This window comes from Drosophila pseudoobscura, chromosome 3 (genome assembly GCF_009870125.1).
Source record: "Drosophila pseudoobscura strain MV-25-SWS-2005 chromosome 3, UCI_Dpse_MV25, whole genome shotgun sequence".
Classification (NCBI taxonomy): domain Eukaryota; kingdom Metazoa; phylum Arthropoda; class Insecta; order Diptera; family Drosophilidae; genus Drosophila; species Drosophila pseudoobscura.
Genome location: NC_046680.1, coordinates 20,995,245 through 21,021,095, shown reverse-complemented (window position 1 = coordinate 21,021,095; position 25,851 = coordinate 20,995,245). Strand labels below are relative to the sequence as shown.

General features: G+C 46.1%; 3 protein-coding genes and 1 long non-coding RNA gene across 7 annotated transcripts; 1 reads left to right on the top strand and 3 right to left on the bottom strand.

Moving 5' to 3' along the window:
- Nucleotides 1-1,707: 1,707 nt before the first annotated feature.
- s-cup (spermiogenesis-related protein stanley-cup) lies at nt 1,708-9,100 on the bottom strand. Of its 2 annotated transcripts, XM_001361824.5 has the most exons (4): nt 7,690-7,821; nt 6,326-6,802; nt 4,997-5,147; nt 1,708-3,532 (listed from the first exon to the last, which is right to left on the bottom strand). In XM_001361824.5, exons 2-4 carry the CDS (start codon nt 6,367-6,369, stop codon nt 2,330-2,332), a joined length of 1,398 nt encoding a protein of 465 aa, XP_001361861.5. In that variant the 5' UTR covers nt 6,370-6,802; nt 7,690-7,821; the 3' UTR covers nt 1,708-2,329. The 2 variants fall into 2 exon arrangements, with proteins under 2 accessions (XP_001361861.5, XP_004444516.2); XM_004444459.3 differs by lacking the exon at nt 6,326-6,802 and having other exon boundaries at nt 7,690-9,100.
- A 968-nt stretch (nt 9,101-10,068) lies between these two features.
- LOC117183664 (uncharacterized) lies at nt 10,069-11,643 on the bottom strand. The gene is made up of 2 exons (XR_004468795.1): nt 11,431-11,643; nt 10,069-11,368 (listed from the first exon to the last, which is right to left on the bottom strand). It is a non-coding gene; the product is annotated as an uncharacterized lncRNA (long non-coding RNA).
- A 601-nt stretch (nt 11,644-12,244) lies between these two features.
- On the top strand, nt 12,245-15,587 carry fdl (fused lobes). The gene is made up of 5 exons (XM_033378337.1): nt 12,245-12,427; nt 12,494-12,987; nt 13,050-13,785; nt 13,852-14,170; nt 14,235-15,587. The coding sequence occupies exons 1-5, from the start codon at nt 12,264-12,266 to the stop codon at nt 14,487-14,489; spliced, it is 1,968 nt and encodes a 655-aa protein (XP_033234228.1). The 5' UTR covers nt 12,245-12,263; the 3' UTR covers nt 14,490-15,587.
- Dh44-R2 (Diuretic hormone 44 receptor 2) lies at nt 15,164-25,395 on the bottom strand. Of its 3 annotated transcripts, XM_015185176.2 has the most exons (12): nt 24,893-25,395; nt 19,796-20,335; nt 18,327-18,444; nt 18,046-18,247; nt 17,884-17,980; nt 17,735-17,828; nt 17,504-17,664; nt 17,336-17,446; nt 17,090-17,275; nt 16,906-17,030; nt 16,599-16,649; nt 15,164-16,042 (listed from the first exon to the last, which is right to left on the bottom strand). In XM_015185176.2, the coding sequence occupies exons 2-12, from the start codon at nt 20,042-20,044 to the stop codon at nt 15,946-15,948; spliced, it is 1,491 nt and encodes a 496-aa protein (XP_015040662.2). In that variant the 5' UTR covers nt 20,045-20,335; nt 24,893-25,395; the 3' UTR covers nt 15,164-15,945. The 3 variants fall into 3 exon arrangements, with proteins under 3 accessions (XP_015040662.2, XP_004444515.3, XP_001361859.3); XM_001361822.4 differs by lacking the exons at nt 15,164-16,042; nt 24,893-25,395 and adding an exon at nt 16,302-16,350 and having other exon boundaries at nt 19,796-20,044; XM_004444458.3 differs by lacking the exons at nt 16,599-16,649; nt 24,893-25,395 and having other exon boundaries at nt 15,946-16,042; nt 19,796-20,044.
- Between the last annotated feature and the right edge of the window lie 456 nt (nt 25,396-25,851).

Sequence of the window (25,851 nt, the reverse complement as noted above, 5' to 3'; positions counted from 1 at the left end):
TTCAGGTCTCATTTTCAGTTGCCTTCTATTCAGCTCTCGTGCGCTCTATTTTGTTTGGCCCCTGCACACATGCACATTATCTGGCGTCTGACGCTCTCTTTTTCTGTCTTTTTTGATACTCCCTAGCAGCCGGGTATTGTGGTTTTGGAAAGTGGTTTGAGACTGCAGACGCAGACACTGAAGGCAGCCCTCGAACTTTCCTCTTCCTATACACGATGGATCTGTCTTGGGAACGAAGGAATCCATTTATCATAGACATATCATAGAAAATTAATATTAAATTATGATTAAACAAACGTTTTTCTAGGGTATATCTAAAGCTTCTACGCCAATGGATAGACCTCTATCTGCTTTGTGGTGCGGCTGCGGCTGCCACTCTGCTGTTGCCGCTGCCGCTGCTGCTGCTGCTGCTGCTGCTGCTGCTGCGACTGCTGCAGCTGTGCCTCAACTTGTTGTGCCACTAACGTAACGCATCACATTCAGTTTGCAATTATCAACAAAGCGCGCGCCTTCACCCGGCTAAATCGTAGTGCCAACCGCAAGGAAATATCTTTGGCATGGCCATAAATAATACAAAATTTTGTTTTTTGGGTTTATTGCCTCCACATCTTATGTGAAAATATACCAATTTTGAATACTGAAATGCTGCTGACACGACGGTATGTGGCTGGAGTGGTGCTAAACGAAATCATGACGGAAGTGAAATAAAACGAATGAAAACAAAAATCACTGGAGGATTATAAATATTTGATTGGGGTCAAGTCAAGTCGGATTTGATATGGGGAGTGCCTTAAATATCACTTGCAAAAGGTCGCTCGTAGGCTTTTCCATCGATCCATGTATAATTACATTCCATTCCACAATTCCTGTCCTCTCCCCGAACCTCCCCCCTTGGCATTTCAAGGTTGCATTCCTCCCAGTGGAAATTGTGGAAAATGATGAGTGCCTCTAACAAGTTTCTTGTTTCCCTTTCAATGCGGCACTATGGCAAGAGCAAATGAAGAGCAAACCAAGAACAAAGAGAGAACCGGGAGAAGGCTTCTTATCTCCAACCATCGCTTGACCACAGAAAACAACAAAACACCACACGCGGCTGCCAATGCGATTTGTTTTTGATACCCTGTCGAGCGATTCGGGGTATTGCGACTGTGACTACACCCAAAAAGATAGAAATGTGTATAAGAAAATGTTGCAATCGAATCGATTGCTCGAAAGAAGTGCATACGAATATCCACCTGAACTATGACTAATCAAAGCCCAACTCATATCATGGATAGCATACATATGTGAGGGTATTCTCTTCTCTTCCTTGCCTGCGTTTTCTCTGCCATCCTTAATGCAAATGATCCAGACAGAGACGGGGAGACACAAAGGCCGCAGTCTGTCCCGTTAGCCCGTAGCTAAGTGCACAGTGACCGGTGGAATTAGAGGGGGGAGAGAGAGTGAGATAGAGATAGCGCTTATTGTCTGTTCTGTTCTTTTGCCCGCTTGTCAGTCGCCGTCTTTGACGATTTGTTTGCATGTCATTCATCGCCCCGCTTGCAATTTTTTCTTTTTTTGTATCGGTTTCGTTTTCATTTCGCTCTCTACTCTTTAGGTAGAGGGGAAGGGGGAGTGCGATGGGTATACATATGTATAATACAAATTCAATTGGATTGCGTTTGACGGAGCAAAACACAAAACATAATATTATGGTAATCGTACTTATTAGGGTTAAGGCTGCCGATGGGGAGCTGTTGCACCTTCATTGGGGATTTTATTTTTATTTTTTTGCTTGTTTTTTTATTGATATTCTTTGCCTGAAACGAACATTTACAGGGATATGCATATGGGCCTAACACTAGAAATTAGGATTATATTTTTTCTTTATACTTTCTTTGCTTACAACGAGTGATAGAGAGAGAGATCTGGGGGATCGTAAGAATAACGACATTGTGTACTTAGCAGAGATCCAAAGAGGTCGTAAAGTTAAGGTATGTATTGTGTGGACAGTAAGGCTGATTACAATTGATCCTGTAGGGATGTTCTATGTATCTTTGATAGTAGAAAATAATTTATAATAATCCATGAGATAAACGATAAACAAAACGAATCTTAATCCATTCTGTGAGATCAGTCAGACCTGAGAAAGGAACTACAAAACGATTAACTATTTAACTAAAGGAACTACAAACAGATTAACTAGTGCGTTGAGTGAACCAAAAACCTTTTTGCCATTTCACAGCTGTCCAAAAGAGAGTGCCATCTTATTCCATAATTAAAGCACATTTGTGATTTAGGTTTCTATAGATTGTAGCTAACACAAGGGATGATCTTCCTCCTGGGTCTCCTACACATAGCCACTGGACTCCAGCTTCAGGGCTCCCTCATATGTGGGCAGACCCGATCTGTCAATGATTTTGCTCATATCCAGGCTGATAAAGCCGTTCTCGTTGATGTTGCTCAAATCCTGGCTGGCAGCAGCCAGCTCCTCCTCATTCCTGGCCGATGACGTGGCTGCCACAGATGCGTTGTCATTTTCATCGTTGACATCGGTGATGGTTGTGGTGGTTGTCTCGTTGATTGCTTCCTGTGTTGCGGGTTTGGCATTCCCATTTGCCTCATCCTCTGGCTGGGATTCGCCAATCATGTGGTTGCCGTTTCCATCCTCGTTGTCGCAGTTGGTGGAGCAGGGGCAGGGACATGTTGCCAGCTCAGCACTTGCCAACATTCTATTTTCGTTGGCATCCTCTGGCGGCACTTCGCTGCTCCTCATGGAGCCCACATTGAGGCCGCTTTCCACAGACAAGGCACATGGGCTGACCTCATCTTCCGCTTCCGCCTCGTAGCGGAACTTGCCACATAGCGGACAGCCCTGTCGGTAGTGACTGTGCTGGTGGCTCTGCTGCAGGTAGCGACGCCCCAAGGTGTTCAGCCCGAAGCCCTGCTGACCACCGTGCTTCCTGCCCTGCAGGGCCAGAGGTACCGCTGGTGGTGGCGGCACTGTTTCCATTTCCAAGCAATTTCCACGTCGGGCGGCAACCGCAGCCGCACCTGCATTCCACATGCTCTCCATTTCCGTAGCATTCCACATGCTCTCCACCTCCGCCCGCTGAAGGGAGCAGCAGGACTGGGCGTTCAGCGCCAGCTGCAGTTCCTTGTTGACCGCGGCTCCGCATCCAGCTGCAGCTGCAGCTGTAGCTGCTCCTCCTCCTCCTCCTCTGATTGCCCCCGATCCACTGGCCATGGCATCCACACTGCCATCGGGCGTGCCACGGCTGCAGCCGCCGACCGGCCCGTGGGGATGGTGGTGGGTGCTGATGTCCAGCGAGGATCGATAGCCGGGCGGTGGCGAGATCCGCTGCATCAGGATCTGCTGCTGCTGCAGCTGGAGCTGCTCCAGTTGCTGCTGGTGCTGCTGTTGTTGCTGCAGCAACTGCTGCTCGTGCAGCACCACCGCATCGTAGGAGGGCGGCGGCTCGTGGTGCAGGGTCGGCATAACGGACAGTCCGTCTGTGGAGTCGCCCAGGAATAGTCCAGATGTCTCGTAGCACTGGAATGAAGTGTGGAAGGCCATTGATTAGAGGAGGGGTTATTTCTGATGGAATCTGCATCCTAGAAGGAGATTCGCGGATCTCTACCAGAACTGGTTGCAATTTACTCTATTAATGGAGGACAAATGAAATTTCGCGTAAATTCACATGAAAAAGTTTAAATTGCACACATCATAAATTTATTTCACTCTGTAACAGCCCTCTGCCTCTGCCCCTGCACCCCACCCCTACTCTCCACTGTCCACCAATTCCTAGCCCAATCCCTCCTTCTGCTGCTGTCTCTAGCAATTCCTATCCCAAGCCCGCCTCCTCCTGCTGCAGTGGGAGGACTGTCTACAGTTGACATTTTTGCGGCAGGACAGGCTAACGTTGATTTACGCGGCGCCTTCTGTTCCTCCGTTCTTCTTTCTGGCCATCTCCCAGTGGGCCAACAAACCACAATGAACTGACGGATGGCAGTGGCAGTGGGTTCTCGTGGCTTGTAACTTAATAAAGCCCTGGGCCAAGTGAGTGCGGCTTCTAATGGCGGATTCCAAGTGCCATCGCTGCCGTTCCCGCCCCCACCCCCGCTTCTTTGGCCCTTGGAAGCGGCGCGGCCGGCGCCCCGTCGGTGGCAGCAGCAAAAAGCAATTGTCGCGCCTTTTTTCTGCTGTGGTCAAGTTACTTTGTTGTCGTTGTTGTTGTTGTTGTTGCTGATGTGGCACCTGTTAAATGTGCCGCATAAATATCCATTACCCCTCATTCCTACAATCTTTTGCTGCCCCACTCTCTGCTTACCCCATGCCTCTTTCTGTGCCACTTTCTGGCTTACATTCTTGAAATGTCGCCTTGAAATGTTGGCTTAAACTTGAAAGAGGCCACTGGCGGTGGGGGATGGTCTGTGGGGCTGTGGGGCTACCAGTCTGCCAGTCTGCCAGTCTGCATCCCCACGAATGTCTAACAGTCTACTAATTTATTTATACTTTGGCCAATTGGCCGCTGATTGTGATTCGTGGTTCCACAGCAATTAGGATTTGACATTCAAACTGGAGAGTCATTAAATCAATGAATTGAAGATTAACCAATTTCAGGAGAATATTTGATGTTGCCAGAGGAACGGAACCTATGCGATTGGGTATTATAGACTCTTTCACAGGCCAGCATTCACATATCAAATGGAGAAGTCCCATAGAATCCACAGCTCTGTTCCTTTGAAACATTCTTCATCCTTCATTAGAGAAATTCTCGCCAGAATCCTCAAAACCCCACAAGAAAATACTTATACCCCAAACCCGATCCCAAGCCCATTTCCCTCCACTCGTATTTCTTGAATTAAATTGTTACACATTTCTCTGGTGCATTCCGTTCAATTGCAACATCATTCCCCATTGGAAAGTGGCCTTTGATATTGTAACCGTTGGCCTTTCACCCTCCGGGGGTGGTGGTGGCATGGGCATGGCATGGGCAGCGCAAAAGAAACTTACCTGCTCAACGCTATAGATTTCCATATTGGGATCCGTCTCCAGCCATTGATGCTGCTGCTGCCTGTAGGCGGCCTCTGTGCGCTTCTTGATGTTGCGGTGGCAACAATAGCAGACGACGCACAATATGGTTGTCACCAGGGAGAGCATGGCGCTGCAACAACCAACAAGCAACAACAGAAACATGAAATATGTTACAATACAAATGCAATGTAATTCGATGCGCCACAGATACACATCCATACACAGCCACAATATTAATAGATACATGCATGTATAAATATCGGTTTGCCTGCAAGTGTGTGCTTGTGTGTGTGTATGGATGAGCAGAATGGAATGGAATGGAATTGATTACCCCAATAGACGATGGCCGTAATAATGATAATATTATTACCATTTCTGGACATCTATTAATTCTGCTGTACAAATTGCACAAATACTCATTGTGGGTGTCCTTTTTGGAGCCCTCTGCTCGCATATTGATAACATAAATTCCTTAAACAAATTATTTGTGTCCTCTGCCTCTCCCTCTCTGCCCCTCCCTCTCCATCCACATCTAGCCTGATGGATTATTCCCCATTGTTGTCATTCTATTGTTATTTTAATTAGAATAATGCAGCTATTATAGTTTGTTATTGTAGCCTTGGCTCTGGTGCAGTTCTGTGGACTGTAATTTGTGTGTTCAACGATTGAAATTAATTTTCTCCTCGCAACCAACTGTTGACTTCTTAGCTTTGAAGTTTGATTGAATTGATTTTGCTATCGTTGTGTGCTCATCGATCGCCAAAATTTCGTTTACTTAATGGATTAGGTTTCCAATGGTACGGTCCATTGCGGTTTAAACACACGAAAACTAGGCGCTGATTGGGCGCTCTAAAATCATGCGATATTAGAATATAAATAGCTACAAAAATTAATTATTGAATGAAGTAATCGATAACTGAGCTTGAACGATAGCTTATGTGATAATCATCGTCGAATGATGTGAATGACGTGTATCTATCTCTATATCTATCTATCTATCGTGTATGTATCTCAATAATTTTCTAAGATACTTGACAGTTATAAAGTTTGTATCTTTTATGGCATATGAATTGAGAAGAAGCCTTCATCTTCAACAAACAACTGAATTCCATTACGCTGATGGTTTTTGATACACTGTAAAATGCACATAGTTTTGAATACATATTTTTGTCCCCCCCCCGAACCTTTGATTTGAATTCTTTGTCGCTTGTCGCTTTTCGATGGCCTGCAGCTCCGATAGTAATGGCCTGAAGGCTTGACTTGAATTTACTATCACGTTTATATAGTATTTCTTTGCCAATAAATTACCATTCCTTTCGTCCCCTGCCGTGGAATCGTTGAAGTATCATCATCGTGATTGCCAGTTATCGAATTTCCCTTTTAGCCTCGCTGTTGAACAACTTATGTCCGATTATAGCCAGTGATTTCCCCCGGCTAATGGTTCGCTTCGCTCAAATCTGTTACACAGGGCACAAGTCAATGACGTCACTTAATCCACTTTAGAATGCAACAATATGATGTCCCACTTGTCTGTGTGTGTGTGTGTGTGTGTGCGGTGTGTGTCTGTCCAGTCCAGTGTTTTTTGCTGGCTCATCCACTCTCCTAGTACCCTCGTTGTCCTTCTTTGAGCTGTTCATTTTCCTCGCTTCACGCAATTTCTCGCATGTCAACAGTTCATTAGGGGGCCTCCTTTTAGTCCATCCAGTGTTTCAAAAGGGCGGGCGGATAGAGACAGTCCTTCCCCCTTCTACTGATTTTTGTATTCCAGCTATTTTCAATGAATCGCTAAAGACAATCGATAAAAATGTAGTCAAAATAAAGTTTTCTTTCGCTTGGTGGCGCGCGTGATGTTTACAGACATCAAATATATGCAGATACATATAAAAGACATCCTATAAAAAACTCTGTTGACAATTCCTCGTTCTTGGTCCTCCTTTTTTTCGGTTAACCCAATTCCCTGAAGCAGACAGAGCTCGTGTTGCACACAAAAAGTGAAACGTGAAGGATGCGGTACTGCTACTGGGGTACGGGTTTCCTCCGAAAAATAAGAAGGAAGAGCGGAGCAATGGATAAGCGCAATTATAATTATGATTATGTCCAAAAAAAAGGAGGAGAGACTGAGACTGACATCTTTGCTTGCTTGCAGCCGCATAAAATGTTGATGTTTATTAATTTCCAGCTCCGACCCATAAATCAAGCTTGTGGCATGATCTATGAGTGGTGCTGCTGCAATGTTCTCCTTATTATCCATTATCCATCTAAAAAAATGTGTCTACAATTACGGGAATTACTGTAACCATTTAAATTTAATTTACGAGCGTCTTTTTCATGGAAATTCTGATGGATGGTGACTTTGATGCATGCCCCAAAAAGAAGACTGTAGAATGTTTGATTAGTTCAAGGAATAAGGGATCCTGCATCCATCCTCGAAGTTCTTCCACATTTCTGACAGAAATCACCAGTGGAGGGAAGCGCGCATTAATATTTCGTAAATAGTGAGAAAAACTTTGCAATACCTGATATGTCAGACACTCTCCCGCATTTCCCCCGAGGCACAGACCGTACCTTCACTCCACCTTATGAATGTGATGCATTCCCTTCTCACTGATTCAATGATTATGGGGTGTGTGTGTGTGTGTGTGTGTGCTCATAGATAGGAGCATGCGACTTACCCGCCCAGCAGCAGATTCACGTTGCCGTTGACAACATTTGCATATGTCTGGGGTCCGCCAGCTCCTGCTGCGCCCCCTCCGCCACCGACACTGCCTGCTGATCCGGATACACCACGCTGATGATACAGACCCAAGCCGCTGCTGTAGTAGGTGGTAAAGGATGATGAGGATGAGCTGGTGCCATGCTCCTGCGACTGGGACTGGGACTCCTCGCTGCTACTGCTGCTGCTGCTGCTTGGAGCGACGGATGATGATGATGATGGGGCAATGGTTGTTATGGACACGACTGTTGAGACCGCTCTTGTTGTTGCATTGGGCGGATTCTGTGGAGTGACCGCCGCGAGCAGCGTTGCATAACGTTTCAAAGACATTATTTCACTGGAATCCGATAAAGACGCGAGGCAATTGCATAACGATTAGCTTTGAACACACATCACAAGGCCATTAGCACGCACACCCAACACACTCACACGCACACGACACGGCACACTCTCAGCGGGGGAGTGTTCTAGTGCTAGGTGCTCTAGCCCTAAGCAAGGACAAGCACAACTTTTGCGAGGTCTAGCCCTCGCTCTGTTCAGCGCGCGCAACAACACTAACTAACATTCGATTCGAGTGACTAGTCCTCACAGTGAGAGTGAAAGGAACAGCAATAGCGACAGCGACAGCAACGGTAACAGCAGCAGCAGTGCGATCGATGGCCAAGGCAACTGATAAGAAAACTCCGTTACTCCTTTAGTTTGGCACGCGGTGGAGCCCGTCGTGTCGCCGTGCGTCTGTGCAAATGCTTTGGTTGCGCTGCTGCAACTGGGGCCCGGCTTGAGGTTGACTTTGCTGGCTAGCTGCGAGTGTCAGCAGTCAGTGTGCGCGCTGCGCTGCTCTGCCCTGCTCCGTCCCGAGCTTGGCCTGGCTTATCCTCTGCTCTACGCTCTGCTTGGGCTCTGCTGCTCGGCTCTGTTGTGTGCCCGACGAAGTTGCCTGGGCAACCGAAGCGCGTCATCAGCCTTCGGCTTGTGCTTTGGTTTTTGCTTGCCTCGGCTCTGGCTCACCCAAGGTGTAGGCATTGGGGGGTAAGGCAGTCTGGCTCTTCGGCTAGTCTAGTTACTCTCCCACTCCATCTCTCGTTGTGAACGCAACTGCGAATAGAGACTGCTGCTTTGGATATCCATACCCTTTATGAATATACCTTGTGTTTGGGCTCCTGCTTTTCTGCTTCTGTTGATTTCTTTTGCCTTCTGTTTGCCTGTTACATGTTGCGTTGCCCATTTTTCTTTTGCTGCAGCTGTCCCGCTCTTTCTCTGCTTGTGGTCGTGGGTGGCAGAGGGTAGTGGGGCTGACAGGAACAGTCAACTACAAAGGCCAAGCACAGCTATTTGTATTGAGCTTTCTTTTGCGACTTTTCATTTCACTCTCACTCTCTCTCTCTCCTGCACTGTCTGTGAGCGATTGTGTGTGTGTGTGTGTGTGTGTGTGTGTGGGGTTCCTGCACGTTTCACATCAAATTGAGCGCCAAATTCTTTTGTACGACTCGTACGGCTGTCATTATTGTTGCTTCTCCTGCTGCTACTGTTGCTGTTGCTGTCGTTGTGGCAACCGTGCATGCCATTTAAACAACACTACACTTGTCGCCAACTGACATTTTTCACGGCATGCGGCCATAAATAATAATGCGCCTCGAATGTCACACTGCCAGTCACACATATTGTGGCAGGCATCAACGGTGGAATAAGTTCAGGCATATAAAATCATGCAATAGAAAGTCCAGAGAAGATTACCACCTGTTGATACTGTTCAGAGGAAGCTGAAAGAATTACAAATATTCAGTCTAGAAACATTTTCTCTGCTCCGTGTATATCCACTTATCGTGACTAGATAAATGTGTGTATTTTCCCAACCACCGGCCATAAAATGATGCATCTGTTGTACATTTACAGTCACTTCAATGCAAGCAATGTTGAAATTTGAAATATTTGAAAATTACCATGTTCCCCACCAAAAAACAAATGTTGAAAATTTGCATTTTGGCCACGTTTAATGGTCTGGCCATATGCAATCATCATTATAATTGCCAGCCGCTGGCAACTAATTGAAATTCATGTGTAATTTGCGCAAATTTGCTTTTAATTTATTGCCTTGCACACTCTTACAGAAGCCCAAAACTTGAGTGCGTAGGTGTGCCCAATATTCGGGGGCGGCAGTGTGCTGTTCCTGTCGACAGCTGCACACAGTCGCACAGGCGGCGAGCGGCGAGCGACGACTGCTTCAAGAACATATGTAAATAGTTGCACGCCATTTTTACCTTCTCATTCGCTCTACCTTTATTCTTTTCTCCATTTTTTCTGTTTCTGCTTTCTCTGTTTGCTTTGCGCTTTTTGTATGTGTGTGTGTGTGTGTGTGTGTGTGGGCCGCTTTTTTGACGACGGCTTTTGGAAAGTAGAGGTGACGAAGAGCGGGAAAGGCTAGTCGACAATCTTGAAATCCGTGCGACTGCGACTATGGCGGCTTAACAGTCACACGGCGTAACGGTCCCTATAGTTGTTGCCTACACCTCGAGTGTCGCGCGCGCCCTGCTCAAGAGCACGTCTCCGTCGTCGTTTGTTGTTGCTGTTACTTTTGGCGGCCGTGAATGTCGCCAAAGTTGTTACAATTTTAGTTTTCCCATCTCAATCTGTGCGCTGGCATAATTTTAGATTTGTGTGGAGGAAAATTTGTCAATTCAGAAGAAGACAGGCGGCAGGACACAGGACGCAGGACGCAGGAGGGGCAACTGGCCAGCAGCTGAAAAGCTGCGCCACTTTTTGTTGTTTGTATGTCACGCCTGAGCCTTTCAACAGTTGGCAGCAGCAGACGGCGGCAGTGGCAGGCGGAAACGTGACTCATTAGAGACGCGGATCCCGTACACACACACACACACACACACATACAGACATGAGATGATGATGATGGATAGTTTTTGGCGCTTCTGGTCATTCAGTGCGTCACTGCGCACGCGCCAAGGGTAAGGCAAACCGAATTGCGGGGGAATCCCAGGGAAACAGTGCGTCGCCGCTGCAATGTATGCTACATTTCATACAAATATTTTCGACAGGCCGCAATTAGTGCACATGTGTGCGTGCGTTTGTCGTATTTCTGTGGCAACTAATGAGGCTGTCACCGTCGAGCGACAGCAATCCTTTCTTCTTGCACCACACACACCGCTCTCGCCCTCCCCCCTCGTCACTGTTTTTTAAGCATTAATTATGTACGGCCTGTTGATTTATTATTCACAGCCTTCATGGTTAATGAGGGGAAATAGCGGGAGGGGGGAGGAGGGAGGGGGAGGCAACGGGTAGGTCAAGCCAAAGAATAACAGCATTGGCAACGTGACTGCCAGAAAGCAGGATATCACATGTTCTGCAAGATTCCTGTTATTTTTTTTTTACCATAACACATATGTATGTGCATGTGTTGCATGTCCTGGGAAAGTATTTCATATTTTCACATGAAGCCTTAAGCGTTCCAACCCCAGCATCGATTGCCACAGTCGCACGCAAAGGTTACAGGTGCGGGGTGCAGCCAGGGCGTGTGCTCCGCCCTCGCCCCGAATCCGATACGGTGCCAGGCACCAGTCAGCCAGTCACTGGTGGCAAGGTCCTGTCCTCGTTCCCTCCACTATGGAAACTTTAAAAGTGCCGTTTTTCTATTACGAAAACGAAAAACCTAGAATCGTAGAATATTTGTGTATCTGGGTCTCTTACTTACTCTTTTGTTAAGTAATTTGATTTGAAATCGATAAGGAAGCATTAAACGTGATATTATGGCTATGGAAATATGTAAATAAAAATATATGGGGATGTGGCTAGAGCTATATGAGGTGGGATATGGTGTGGGAGAGCAGAGGAAGAGGGTTTCTCCCGAATCCTTCAAAAGTATGTGTGTCCTACCTATACCCATCACCGCTGTATCTTCCTCTCCTCAGAGTCATTACAAAGGTCTTTAAACTTCCAATGCCAAAAAAGAAGTAGCCTGCTTTTTAAATTCAATTAAATATACCCGAAACAAAAAAATTTCTAGTTTATATGGAACTTTATAAAGATGACTGCTCTTCCACAAAACGAAAGCTGTATGCAGTGTAAGAAATCCTTTCATTTGTTGGCTGCCAAAGGGAGAGCCAATTGTGCCTTTGTGTTTGGGGGAAAGTCGCGGAAGACAAACAATTCGGAGCTAAATGGCATTTGGCATGTGGCAAGGGGTTCTGGGCTTTGCTTTGGGGTTTCCTTTGATTTTATCGCTCGTCAAGCCCCCAAGTTGCGAGCATTGATTAAAGTTCGAGGTGTCCTCGTTACTCGAGCGAAGTAGAGCAGACCGGAACTGATAGACACGCCCATTGTGGCCCCCCATACCCCTCAATCCCTTAATATGGTTCCTTATTGTTTGGTTTTGGTTCCTTGAACCTCGTTTGCCGTGAGGTGATGTGATGATGTCAGTCGCTGGGTGAATGGATGGATGGGGCACTTACATACAAACGTCTGCTTTGGGGGCCCAATTATTAACCGGATATCCATCTTAATTACAGCCTACGTTATCTCTTTAAGATGTCACTGGCCGTGTCGCTGCGCCGGGCTCTTCTGGTGCTCCTCTCGGGCGCCATCTTCATCCTCACCGTGCTGTACTGGAACCAGGGTGGCAGCAAGACACAGGCGTACAGCGAGGCGTTCGAACGCCCCCACAGTCACAAGGACGGCTCCTCCTTTCCCATGTGAGTGCAAAATATTAATTACGGAGATGATTCCCCGACTGAAGCCCATTCCTCTTCGTTTTACAGACCCGTGGAGAAGTTTTGGACATACAAATGCGAGAATGACCGATGTATGCGGGTGAGCTATCATCCTGGGAAGACCGGCAAACGTGTCTCCTTCATCACCTGCTCGATGACCTGCGGGTACGTCAACATCTGGCCAGCACCGACCGTCAAATCATTGGTCAGCGCCCACACAACCAGCTTCTCGGTGAATGTTGTGCAACTGGAGCAGGACACACCGCATCGGGAGGTGCGGAAGCAGCTGCAGCTGGCCTTTGACTGTTTCCTCAAGGATCTGCGCCAGATCCAGAGACTGGACTACGCTACCAGTCCACCTGAGACGGGCGAAAGTGAATCCTCATCGTGGGCATCGCAGAACGATGTGGTAGGAGCCGCTATTTCTGGGGAGAGGCGACCAGGTGTTCTGGAGAGTCTGGTGGTGAAGATCAGCGTGCAAAAGTCCGGAGATGTCAGCTTCAGCCTGGATAACGATGAGAGCTATGAGCTGACCGCCATCAGTAAGAGACGGATTGTAGCCCGATCTTAGCCACGTCTAACATCTTCCTTTTGTTTTTTTTAGCGGAAGGCCACCGCCTGCAGGTGGAGATCACGGCGAACTCGTTCTTTGGGGCCCGCCACGGCCTGTCCACGCTGCAGCAACTCATTTGGTTCGACGACGAGGATCACCTGCTGCACACGTACGTCAACAGCAAGGTGAAGGATGCCCCGAAGTTCCGCTATCGCGGCCTGATGCTGGATACCTCACGCCACTTTTTCTCGGTGGAGGCGATCAAGCGAACGATCGTGGGAATGGGTCTGTCCAAGCTGAATCGCTTTCACTGGCATCTGACAGATGCGCAGAGCTTTCCGTATATCTCGCGCAACTATCCGGAGCTGGCCGAGCACGGGGCCTACTCGGAGGGCGAGACGTACACGGAGCAGGATGTGCGCGAGGTGGCCGACTTTGCCAAGATCCATGGCGTGCAGGTGATACCGGAGATCGATGCACCGGCCCATGCCGGCAATGGCTGGGACTGGGGGCCCAAGAGGGGCATGGGCGAGCTGGCCGTGTGCATCAATCAGCAGCCGTGGAGCTTCTACTGCGGAGAGCCACCGTGCGGGCAGCTCAATCCGAAGAACAACCACACCTACCTCATCCTGCAGCGCCTCTACGAGGAGCTGCTTCAGGCGACGGGGCCCACGGACCTCTTTCATCTGGGCGGCGACGAGGTGAATCTCGACTGCTGGGCCCAGTACTTTAACGACACGGATCTGCGGGGCTTGTGGTGCGATTTCATGCTGCAGGCGATGGCCAGGTAAGTGGCTTATTCCCTCTTATAGCCTACCACTTTTCTAGCGATCTGTATTCCCTTTCCTGACAGGCTGAAGCTGGCGAATAATGGTGTGGCCCCCAAGTATTTGGCCGTCTGGTCAAGCGCCCTGACCAACACCAAGTGTCTTCCAAATAGTCAATTCACGGTGCAGGTGTGGGGCGGCAGCACTTGGCAGGAGAACTACGACCTTCTGGATAATGGATACAACGTGATCTTCTCGCACGTTGATGCCTGGTACTTGGACTGCGGCTTCGGCAGCTGGCGGAGCACAGGAGAGGCCGCCTGCTCCCCCTATCGCACCTGGCAAAACGTCTACAAGCATCGGCCCTGGGAACGCATGCGTCTGGACAAGAAGCGGCGCAAGCAGGTGTGTTCCTACAGGCATTTCTCAATTGGAGGATAGCATTATCTAATCTCCAAACTCCTTTCAGGTATTGGGCGGAGAGGCCTGCCTGTGGACGGAGCAGGTTGACGAGAATCAGCTGGACAATCGGCTGTGGCCCCGTGCCGGTGCCCTGGGCGAGCGCCTGTGGTCGGATCCCAGCGATGATCATGATCTGGATATTATGGCCCCGGAGGTGTTCCGCCGCATCTCGCTGTTTCGCACCCGTCTCGTCGAGCTAGGAATCAAGGCGGAGGCCCTGTTCCCCAAATATTGTGCCCAGAATCCTGGCGAATGCATTTGATACTACCTTTAAGATGAGTAAATCCCCATCCAAACACCCCCGATCCCCCAATACTCCCGACATGTGCGTTAGTTAGTTTATAGCGAATTGTTATTTTATATAAGAAAGGAAGAAGGACGCGAAAGATACACCCAAGCTTCGCAGAAGTTGTGCGGCAGTTTACAGGCGTATGAAATGGTTTCTGGCATAAACCATGACTCGAATTTCTTTTCGATAGAAAACACATTCACACACCCACACACATACTTAGTACAATTCAAATCGAATTATAGCGCACACATTATATAGACAGACATACATACATATGTAGATCGGATACAGGCAGACATGACCGATATAGGGAAACGATTACCATTAAGCGTTCATAGTTTTTAATTGTAGATTTCATATGCATCAATACACACACTCACACTCACAACCACATACAGACATAGGACTAAACTCCCCATGTATGTATACATGTAGACTTATAAGTATATAGGATCTTAGAACCACTAGAATTGAAAAATGACAAAACTTTTTTGATATTTTGAACAAGCTTTATTCGCAGAACATCAATTATTATGTTTAAGGTGACAGCAAAATGATATTTCTCCCCACTTGTTTCTTACATTATTTTTGATTTCACTAATTTCACTATATTTGTTTTACTCTAAGTTTTAAATAGATTTAAATTAGATTTTCAGTGATATAAACAATGTGACCTTAAGAAAAACTAAACAAAAAAAGAAAAAACAAAATGCTAAAACGCAAGAAACTTAGAATTTAAAACAATTATTAACAATTAATCGTTACGACAAAACTTTTTGCACGCATTGGCACATAATTGATAAAACTAGACAATTAGTAGCTAATTTTAGAATGTATACTAAAATGGGTCAAATGGTTGGGGCCACCTTCACAGTGTTTTGGGTTTCGTTTTCTTTTCGCTATATCTACATTCGGAATGACGTTAATTCCCCATGTTACCAACATGTTTTCGTACTTAAGATAGACTTTTGGCATCAGATCGGACCATCATAAATATCTTTTAGTTTAACCTTAACTTTTGCTGTAACTTCAAGTCATGTTCGGAAATAAACTAAAAGTCAAAGTAAAGCAGGTGCATGTCCGTCTTTGGTGTTTCCTGAATTTGTATACTGTATATATTTGTATATGGCAGCAGCTATAGGGACTGCCTTTGCTGCTTCAACTATGCCTCATGGCAAGTTCGCCCATCCAAGGCAACAACTTGCTTAAACTAGTGTTTCGTTTCTCCACTTAGGAACAGTCTTCCAGAGCGTGACACTGCCAGTTGAAGAAACCCTGAAGCCGAGTGATGAGGTGATCCGACAGTCAGGATTCCGGACCAGAAATTAATGAACAATTGAAACCGAAGAGCACGCCAGGCTGGAGAGCAAGGACTGGACCAGTTCTACAAAAGATTCATACATTTGAATATATGTACTTGTAGTTCCTAAACAAAATCGGTAATATTGATGCTGTGGTATTGTTCCTGTGTCGCCAGGCGAGTGTGCGGCGTGGGACGCAGACAGATCACACACTCTTCGGTGCTGAAAGTGGGGATTCAAAGAGGAAGGGATGCGGAGCGATGAATTTGGGAATGCGAATCATTTTTATACAAAATATAATACTTTAATTTGTGCTCTTACGGCTAACTACGTATATCATGCGATACTTATGAACAATACGATATTTTATAGCGCTTAACATGTACTGATGTATGTACAATTGTAGGATAGCAGAAAATCTCTGTATAGTGTACATAGATCGGTGTGTGTGTTTGTGGTTTGTGGCTTTTGTGTGTGTGGTGATCGATCATTCATAGTGTCCGGTGGGTACGGGACTTGTTGAGGTCAGTCTATAAGAAAACGATAAACAGAACAGGAAAACCGAAATCAGGAATAAGGAATGATAAAGAACTGGCGCTTAGGGCGTACTCTGGCATAGCCCTGCAGATGCCCTACTATAAACGATACTCTGCAGGGCTATGGATATATCTATGGTATGGCATGTGTGTTAGCATATTAAACGAGCAGGGGGGTTAATTGAACAGAAGATAGAGAAAGGAGAAAGCATCTACATGAGCACTGCACTGCGTATACGCACCGTAGACTTTCGGTTCGCGATCTCTGCGAGTAGTCTTTGGAGGCGCGATGCCTGGAATGGAAATTAATTGGTTAAGTGACAACAGCGACGACAACATGAAGAGCTACAACTAAAACTAAAACAGAAGCAGCCACATCTACTATACGTATAAACTTATGTACTTATAGTGTATAGTGTACTCATGTGTAAAGCCCAAATGAAAGTATATAGTAGTAGACCGACAACACCAATGCGTTAGGATACCAAATGTGAGTGCAACACTGCGCGCCTATAACATTTCCTGTACGTAGGTACTGCCAAGACCCACCTGCGGTTCTTGATGGAGCTACTCCGATGGATGTTCCGACTCTCGCGCCAACGAATGAAGCGATGCCTTAGCGTCTGGCGCACCTCCGAGTTGAGGAAACAATAGAAGAGCGCCACAAAGAAGCCCTATTAGAGGATTATATCATAGATTACTCGCATGACTCCAAGAAACGCTGTAGCCATACCTGTGTGCTGATGAGAAATGCCCGTATTGCCTCAAAGAGATTGCGACTGATACCCTGTTCGGGGCCAGTGAGGACCAGCAGGTAGGTGATCCCAAAGAGAGGAATGAGCACTAGAAGGGCCTTGGATGCCTTGTAATACTGCCGCGTCTCCAGGGTGTGTGCCGAACGAAGTTTGGTAATGAGCACCTTGAATAGTACAGAAGCTTAGTGGCAGATCTTGGGAAACCTTGAGGATTGTACACTCACCCACATGATGCGTATGAGAAATACCAAGTTAACAAGCAGAGCCACCGAGGCGGGCCCCTTGAATATCCAATCAATGTGAGATTCTCGCATCCATCCGCAGTCGATTTCCAGCTGAATCCAGAACCAAAGACAGAATTAAGATAAATGGGATGGTATAGCAGTACTCACCCCATTGAAATGATCATTCTCCAGATGGGGGGCAAACGCTTTGGCTATGGCCCAGGCCATAATGAATATAGCGGGACAGCCCCAGCCAATGAGGGCATAGATAATAAAGCTGATGTTATCGCTGGAGAATGTTTGCACCACCAGGGTGTACAAATAGAGGCCTGAACAGGGAAGGGAACCGGCTATATATATCACACTCGTAACTACGGATATTCCCCTCATGCAACTCACCTTCGACGAACATCCAGAAGAAGTTGGTCAAGTAAAAGTATTGCAGCATGATGACTAGCGTAATGCAGCCAGCCTGACTAGACTCCGTGGTTATCTGAGACATACATAGTGCATATATCTGTACCTATAGCATATAGCAATCTGCTTACCACTTGCAGGAACAGCGTGAGTATCCACAGCAGAGCGGAGGTGATGTAGGTGAGGAATAGATTCGCATGAATCGTGTTTCGCAGGCAGCGCAAGTCTCTGTCAAAGATGGAACTGGGTTTAAGTACAGGATCAGATATTTGTTGTGTATTGGTCGGACTCACTTAAAGCTAAGGAATACGATGAGGGCTACCACCAGGGTGGCAAAACTGATGAAGTATCCACAGGCATAGATAATGGCCGGCAGGTCCACGCTGGGGGAGAAATCAGGAACCATTGGCACGGAGCCCGACTGCTGGTGGCAGCGATCGTAGTCCGAATAATGATCCCAGGTCCCATTCTCGAAGCAGTATCGCGTGGCATTCTCTGGCAACATAAAGGTAGATCTAATTAGAGTTGTCAACTAGCATTGGAGTATTGGATTGTCTCTGCGATCAGCCCTCACCTGTGGTATCGTAGTGCACGCCCTTGAACTCCTCAAAGCAGGGCAGCACGGCCAGGGTGGCGGCTTTGGTGCGTGGCCAACACAGCACCGAATCGAATGCGCTGGGACAGTGTAAGATCTGTAAGATATAGCAGATGGTACAATGTATATTAATGAAGAGGAAACATCTGTGGAAAGGATACTCCAGACAGAGTTTATGACAGACATTCGATTTCCCTTACAAAACGAAAACGACCTTTTCCTATATCGGATATTAAAGATTGTACATATTTCTGCAGTGCCTCTAGATTGTACGCAAATCTTTTCTATTTATCAATTGAATTTCCCAGCACAGACATCCATATATATAAAGCACATATATACATATGTACATATATAGTAGGTGGTATCTACTATATCTAAACAAAAATGTTGCCTTACCCACCGTGGGGTATGGGTATCTACGCGGTTATTTATATATTTCCAATTGCGTGCTATAAATTTCCACATGTATTGGTATATACAAATATATGCTATATTAATATATAACAACAGTAAATTCTCTAAATGCAGAAATGATTCCCAACAATCGAATGGGTGGCCTTTCATTTGATAGACATATGTATGTATGTATATTTAGCTTATTAATTGATCTTATCAGTCGAACAGCACGAGTCTATACGACATCACGGGCTCCACATGTCCGGAAATTGAAAGTCCATTGAAAATTGTCCATTCTAGTGATAAGCTGGAAGCTACAGTGTTTTTTCCTTTTGGTTTCGAGCTTAGCCACGCGACAACACACGAGATGTCAACGACCAAAGCAAACAAACGATGAATAGAGAGTGATAATTATACTATATATTTGTATTCATTCATTCATTCATTTATCTTTGGAACTGTTCCATAGGTCTCCATTCGTTTTGCCAATTAAAAGCTCACAGAAATTCCGCATGCCGCCTCAAGTGGGTTTTTCCTTCCTCAGTTTCATTTTGTATATATTCGTGGAACAGATCAATATGTATATAAATCATTTTCTGTTCCATTTGCCGGAAGCTAAATTGTTGGCTAAAGTTTTTCGATCGAAATTGTGGAAAGCGTTTCATCGGTTCTACATAAAAATATTATGAATACGCTAGAGACTGGAGGATTGGAAGATTGAAAGATGGCTACTTTACGTTAAAAAAAAAGAAACTCATTAATTAAGAAAATAGATTGAGAAGTGGATTGAAAAGTGTTTTGATACCCTGATCAAGTGATAGATTTATAGACAGTTGCTTGGCTAATGGAATTTTCAATGATATCTGCATGAAATAAACATATTGAGAAGAGATTCTGGATAAAGCCTATAAATTGAAAGGCTTAAAGGATGGAGAAATGGATTTTTTCTTAATTATACCTTTAAAACTATACTCGATTGAAAGACTATTATTAGGGGAAATTTCGCTTATCCTAAACCACACGCAACCTCCCTTTCTACGGCAACTCACCCGCTTGCCACCTGCTGCTGCTGCTGCTGCCGTGGCTGTGGCCTCCAGTTCATCCTCCTGTTGGCTCTGCTGTTGGCATTGTTGCGTGCGATTGATGAGCAGTGCCCCACTGTGCGGCTGCTGGGCGCCAATTAGGGCGCTCGCCCTCTGCAGCATATCCAGCGAGAAGTTGGCTATGACATTGGCCAGGTTCTCCGGCGAGGCGTCATCCAGGCTGTCCACCAGAGCCCGCAAATCGTCGTCAGCCATGGGCGGTGGGTGGAACTGGATCCTTCGATGATTTACGGTCTTTTATTAGCAGATGAGGAGGCTACACAATGTTGCAATATGAGTTCTTCTGTTGGTTAGTGGCTCCTGCGGCTCCGGCTGCTGCTGCTTACGAGGCAATCCTCTCGTTTCACGAATTCCCGCACCTGAAGCTGCAACAGAAGCTGTCAATGGAGGCGTCTGTGGTCCTGAACTCTAATCCCACTCCCACTCCCACTTTGACTCTGTTTTCCTCTGTTCTCTCCGCCGGGCGCTGCGCAATTAAATGCGAATCTGTTCAAATAAAGCGCCACAAGAGTGTGGAAAAAGTAAACCAGCGTTCTTCATACGATATTAAGATATCTTATTATCTGATAAAATAAAGAAGCGAACCGAAAAATCAGAGGGAACCAGACCAAGGCGTACAATACATAGGAAAGATATGCTATACATATGTACATATATTTTACACTCGGAGAAAATAAATAGGGAATGGAGGAGCAGGCATATATTCCGTACCAGGACTCAACGAGGTCAGACTTTGTGTTAGACTGGAGATGGAATTCCCATGACTAGAAACTGTTCGATCTGAAGGAGTTTCGAATTGTTTTTTTATAAGCCTCGTACATATATAGTATATGGCCATGTCTAAATATATCTGTCCAGAAACCTTGGCTCTTGGTGTATACAATATTACGACCATTAAATCTTTTCAAATAATACACCGTGCATGCCGAAATCTCGTGACTAGATGTGAAAGTGTGGGAGTGGAACTCAGATAAACGCCAGATAAGTTTATAGCCATCTTTATGGATGACGGAACCAGAACCGGGTTGAGTAGGAAAGTACGGAATCTGCACCGGGGAGCTGACAAATGCACATCGTTCCAGTTCATCTGTCTTTATAGTTTTTTTGTACGCTTAGCACACCTGGGACCCCACCTCAATGTTTTACAGGAAATTACTCTGTAAATTGTCGTAATGGAGATTGATTGTTTGCACGCGTCTCGTGCCCATGAACTGATTTTCGAGAGTGATTAAAATGGGACAATAGACTATAAAAATGGGATTACATTCGATTGAGCGAGATAATCACACTAAAACTAATCGGCTTGTTGGGAATAAGTTAAGGTAGTCACAGAACGAGTATTCAGCGTTCAATTGGAGGAACCATCAGTTTTATCTTCCCTTAAGTATTTCCTAAACTTTACCTTGCAACATTACGATATCTGGCCATGCATAAGCCCCTCCGCCACACCGTCATCGAGAACTTTTTCAGGTACTAAACCAAGCAGAAATAGAAGCAATTAAGATTGCCAAGGGACCAAATGGTAGTTTTATCTGTATAATTGAGATAAAAGATGCTGTGACAGATGTGTGTAACCAAGACTCATGTGCGTCTCTCACCTGGCAACCTGCTGTACATAGCATGCCCCATAAGCAGCAGCATCGTGCGGATGGGAATGGGAATGGGGATGGGTATGGGGGATGCCACAGTGATTAAAGCAACGAGTGTCAAGTTATTTATTAATGAACAAATACACTTTGCTCTTTGCGTGGCATGCTCTTTGCTCTTTGCCTGCTCTGGAGGCGGTGTAGAGCTTTGTCAATGTCACAGCAGGGGGATAAACATGCCACGGGCTGGTATGTCATTGGAGATGGGGGGGTGAAAGTGGAGACTGCACGCAATGCACTCACTGCCTAATTATAGTCTATATTTAGTCGCCCCATAACCAGCTTTGATCTGTGTGGCAGGCCCAAGGAGAGGCTGGCAGAAACGTTGGCAGGGGAAACACATTGCTGTCTGCCTGCCACCTCAACTATCCACAGTGGCCGGCACGCGTTCCGCCACCTCCGCCTCCGGCCCATTGTATGGTATATCAAATATTTGACTTCAGTCCCCCCGCCCGGCTGCCGAAATGGCCAACATCTGGCGTAAAAGAGCAAAAGAGAGTCAGGGACCAGCATCTTAAGAGAAGGAGGAGCAGACCTGCGATTTATTTATGAGATTGCTGGCAAACAAGCGCAATATTTGGACGAGCGCGTGCGTGTGTGCCAGTCGCAGATCTTGATTATCATCCACTAGAGTGATCATCATTTCATTTGAGGCCTCAAATTCCGGGTTGCGTCTCATTTGTGGCCTCTAATGCGCAACAATTAGCCGCCGGAACGGGCAAATAAACAACAGAAAATGTTAGGTTTAATGTAATTATTGACCAGCTCCAGTCTGTTCAGTCGAGATCGGTTGAGTGCAGCAGGGCGTATGTGTTATATCTTCCGCCCCGCTGCGCCTTCGATGGTTTACAAAGTGTCAAAACAAATTGAAATGGATTGCCATTCGGCGCCGGTGGCTGGCAAAAACGGACATGCAATCCAGCGGCAGCCGCCTCATCAGAGATAGCGGAGGATTTCGCCACCGCTTCTCCCGGAATTTCTCCCAGTGTGCTGGTGCTATCGGGGGGCGTATCAATTAAGTGTCCATAAGCCAATGCCATATGTCAGTCGAAACGTAAAAAAATTATTATAGAAAAGTAAATAACTATATTGAAAACGGGCACCGGGACGAGGAGGCAACTTTATGAATGAACGGACGTGGCCAGCGAAGCGTGCAGCAGTTTGAGGCAGCAGCAACGACGATGACGACAATGACAGCAGCTGGCAGACGAATCAAATCGTATCGAATCGAATAGCAAGCGCAGTCAAGCCCGTATGGTATCGATGTTATGAGGTTTTCCCCCGTATAAAGGCACATTAATTGGAATATATTTGCTATGGGCAACTGCTGCCCGCCTGCCTCAATCCACAGACAGTTTTGGTGGTCATCTCCGTGGGAAGAGAAAACAGAAACAGAAAGTCAAAGCCAAGAAAAACACACACACACACCCACACACAGGTACAGGTGCACACGGAAAAGTTTAAAAATTAGAATTAAATTAAAAGGAAAGGAAAATCAAACAGAACAGAAAAAAACGCGAAAGAAAAAACTGTAACTGGGGGCCCACGGGCCGTATGAGCAACAGGATTCCCGAAGAGCATCAAGCATACGCCGCGTTGCCTGACGACTTCATTTCATATGCTTACTAATTTTATTGCCTTACAACGGGCCTAAAAAATTCCCAAGATTCTTTTTGAACATCCTCTGGCTGGGGGCGTCGCTGAGAAGGGCAGGGATTCTGGATGGGGGAATTGTAAAGTTGTCTGGTGGCTGCGGGGAAAAGTTGTTTAAAGTAACCCAAGAATACGAAATAAAACAACAATATTTTCCTTTTCATTTGCAATTTTCCGACAAGTTTTTCAAACAGAGACTGCGGGCATTTTAATGCCAGTTGCAGTGTGAGAGCACACACACATGCCAGATAATACCACCCACATACACACACACACACACACACACACTGGTGTACGAGATACATAAACATGAATGTAATTTCAAAAATTCATGAGTTTCATGCTTTTAAAGTTTGTTTTATCTGTTTTACGAGTACAAGCAGACAATCTCTGCTACAATGAAAAGCGAGAGGAGAGCTCCAGCTCCACCAGTCGAAGCAAAAGAGGTAGCAGTGGGTGGAGCATTTTCATCGGTTTTCATCCGCCCAGCATTAAGAAAACTACCCTTAACGTGGGTTACCAGCAGTCAATATTTATTAAGAAAAGGCAATTAAATAACAGTCCAGGGGGTGGCTTGTTGAGGGGGAAGAGCTGTACCAGAGATGGGCGCAGAAGTGGGGGGGTTAATGACTACATAAAAACTGCATTTAAGGTGAGAGCCGATCGAACGCAAACTCACCTGAAACGTGGAGGAGGAGAAGCAAGCTTGGAGTGCACTCGACAAATCCATTTGCCAATTGGCAAACCCCCTCTCTTACCCCTTTCCTACCTCTGCACCTGGTGTTTGTGCACCCTCTTTACACTCGAGTATAATTAAATTTTCCTATTTACCCAACAATTCCAATTCAAGAACAATTCTTAGCATTGTTTTTGTGCATTTCGAACAGTGTCTATTTTTTGTAGGTACTGTTTATTTTTGGTTTCTGGAGGGGGCGTATAGGGGTATAGTTCGGGGGATGTGGTGCCGCTGGCTGTTGCATTCGTTTATCTTTGCTCAACAAAAATAAAGAAAAACACTGGGGCAGTGGGCGGGGGGCTAAAATCTGGAATATGCATGAGATTTGCAGCACAAATATTGCAATTCTGTTTGCTCGCCGGAAGAGAATTAATTGCTAGAATAATCCCATTCGGAGATAGTTCAGAGGTTACTGGATGCTCCAGAGGTAGGGAGATGCAGGTTCACAGGACACGTTTCCCCCCAATCACGTCGGTGTTCCACACTCGTCCCTTAGAGTCGTTAACATGCAAATGGAGCAGGATTTGCATATACGGGGAGTCTGAGGGTATTCTCCGACAAAGTCCAGTGAATGCGAAACTAGAAACATCCACACGCAGAAATGTTGTTTTCGGCACTTGACGAGCAGAAAAATGGACGAATGTATGGATAATCTGACGGGCTGGCATCTTTGGGTCTAATCAGACGTTTATTCTTCAATTTAAAGTCTATTTGCGGACCCGGGCATTGTCTGCTAATGGAGCAAGCTGCTAAGTGATCGACGCCTGCTCGGATCTTTTGGGTAGGTACCCTGGTGTTCTTCGCGAAGATGTCCGGGTAGGGGAGGGTCGGCACTTGGTCGGGTGTTTGCTTGATTCGTTATGCCGTGGGTGAGGAATGGATCTTATTTTTTTGGTCTGGATTCACTTTTTGTTTGTGGCTGTTGGTGTTGCTATATTGAGGGTCATGGCTCAGGCTCAAAAACTAACTGTTAAATGCCAAAATTAGCGACCCCTCCCTCGCACTCACATGGGGTTTTGATTTGATTTGATTTTTGTTGTTGTTGTAGATGAGCTTCTGCTTCTGGCCTTTTTTTAGACTCTTTATTTCTTTTTTAAAGCTTTAAACGTTTATCGCCTTTTTATCATTATCATTTATTTGTTTGCATTACTTAACACACACACACACGCGGAGACATTAGGGAATGACACATTTGAGACTTGGGGGAAAACGTTTAGCTTAGAAGAAGAATACAACACCACACTTAAAGCATCATGTTTTGGTTCCTAATTAGCCACCCGAATCCGGAATAACAAAATCAGTGACGAACACAGAATTAAAGCCCGCGGCGCTTCTGCTCAGGCTTTTGGATGCTGCGGAGGCTGCGCTGGCAGATAATCAAAGCGCCAACGAGATTACGATTACGAACTGCGACCAAAACAGCGACGACAAAAACGACTCCGACCACACGCGGCCAATGGCGGCCAAAGACAGTGCCTTAATGCGGCCCCACTGAAAATGGAAGGCAGAGCTTTGCCAACGGTAAAGAAAAACAAGAGGGAGAGAGAGAACAAAGAAAGAGAGCTACAGACACGAACAGACAAGACACTGGGCAGAGGATACAACGGTGGCGGCCCACCCACAACAACTTGTGGCTATATGGCTGAAAAGCTTTGCTCATAGAGAGAGGTGCAAAAATGTGAGCATGGTAGAACTTTTGAAGGTACGTCCATACCGCTCTTCGGGGAGCTTAAACATCTCATATAAGCTTCAGGTTTCTGAGTTGTCCCTACCTTCTGTGGCTCTACCATAAACGAGAGGCGCTCTACCGCTGAGGGAGAGCAAAAAAGCTCTCGCTGAGACCGGCATTTTGTGTGGCATTAGCATTCCAATAGCGCAATAGACAGTCGCCGATTGCAGCGAAGCCATAACCTGTCAAATGCAATGGACAATCAAATTGAATGGGGCTATCAATGAGTTTTGTCCAA

Excerpts from the sequence above, each read along its gene's own strand:
- s-cup (XM_004444459.3), bottom strand. The coding sequence starts at position 8,060 with ATGTCTTTGAAACGTTATGCAACGCTGCTCGCGGCGGTCACTCCACAG. Across the intron at positions 5,148-7,689 it reads GTGAATCTGCTGCTGGGCGG|CGCCATGCTCTCCCTGGTGA; the intron begins GTAAGTCGCATG and ends TGGTTGTTGCAG. Across the intron at positions 3,533-4,996 it reads AAATCTATAGCGTTGAGCAG|TGCTACGAGACATCTGGACT; the intron begins GTAAGTTTCTTT and ends ACTTCATTCCAG.
- fdl (XM_033378337.1), top strand. The coding sequence starts at position 12,264 with ATGTCACTGGCCGTGTCGCTGCGCCGGGCTCTTCTGGTGCTCCTCTCG. Across the intron at positions 12,988-13,049 it reads CTATGAGCTGACCGCCATCA|CGGAAGGCCACCGCCTGCAG; the intron begins GTAAGAGACGGA and ends TGTTTTTTTTAG. Across the intron at positions 14,171-14,234 it reads ACAAGAAGCGGCGCAAGCAG|GTATTGGGCGGAGAGGCCTG; the intron begins GTGTGTTCCTAC and ends AACTCCTTTCAG.
- Dh44-R2 (XM_015185176.2), bottom strand. The coding sequence starts at position 20,044 with ATGGCTGACGACGATTTGCGGGCTCTGGTGGACAGCCTGGATGACGCC. Across the intron at positions 17,447-17,503 it reads AGAATGATCATTTCAATGGG|CTGGAAATCGACTGCGGATG; the intron begins GTGAGTACTGCT and ends TTCTGGATTCAG. Across the intron at positions 16,650-16,905 it reads AGCTCCATCAAGAACCGCAG|GCATCGCGCCTCCAAAGACT; the intron begins GTGGGTCTTGGC and ends TTTCCATTCCAG.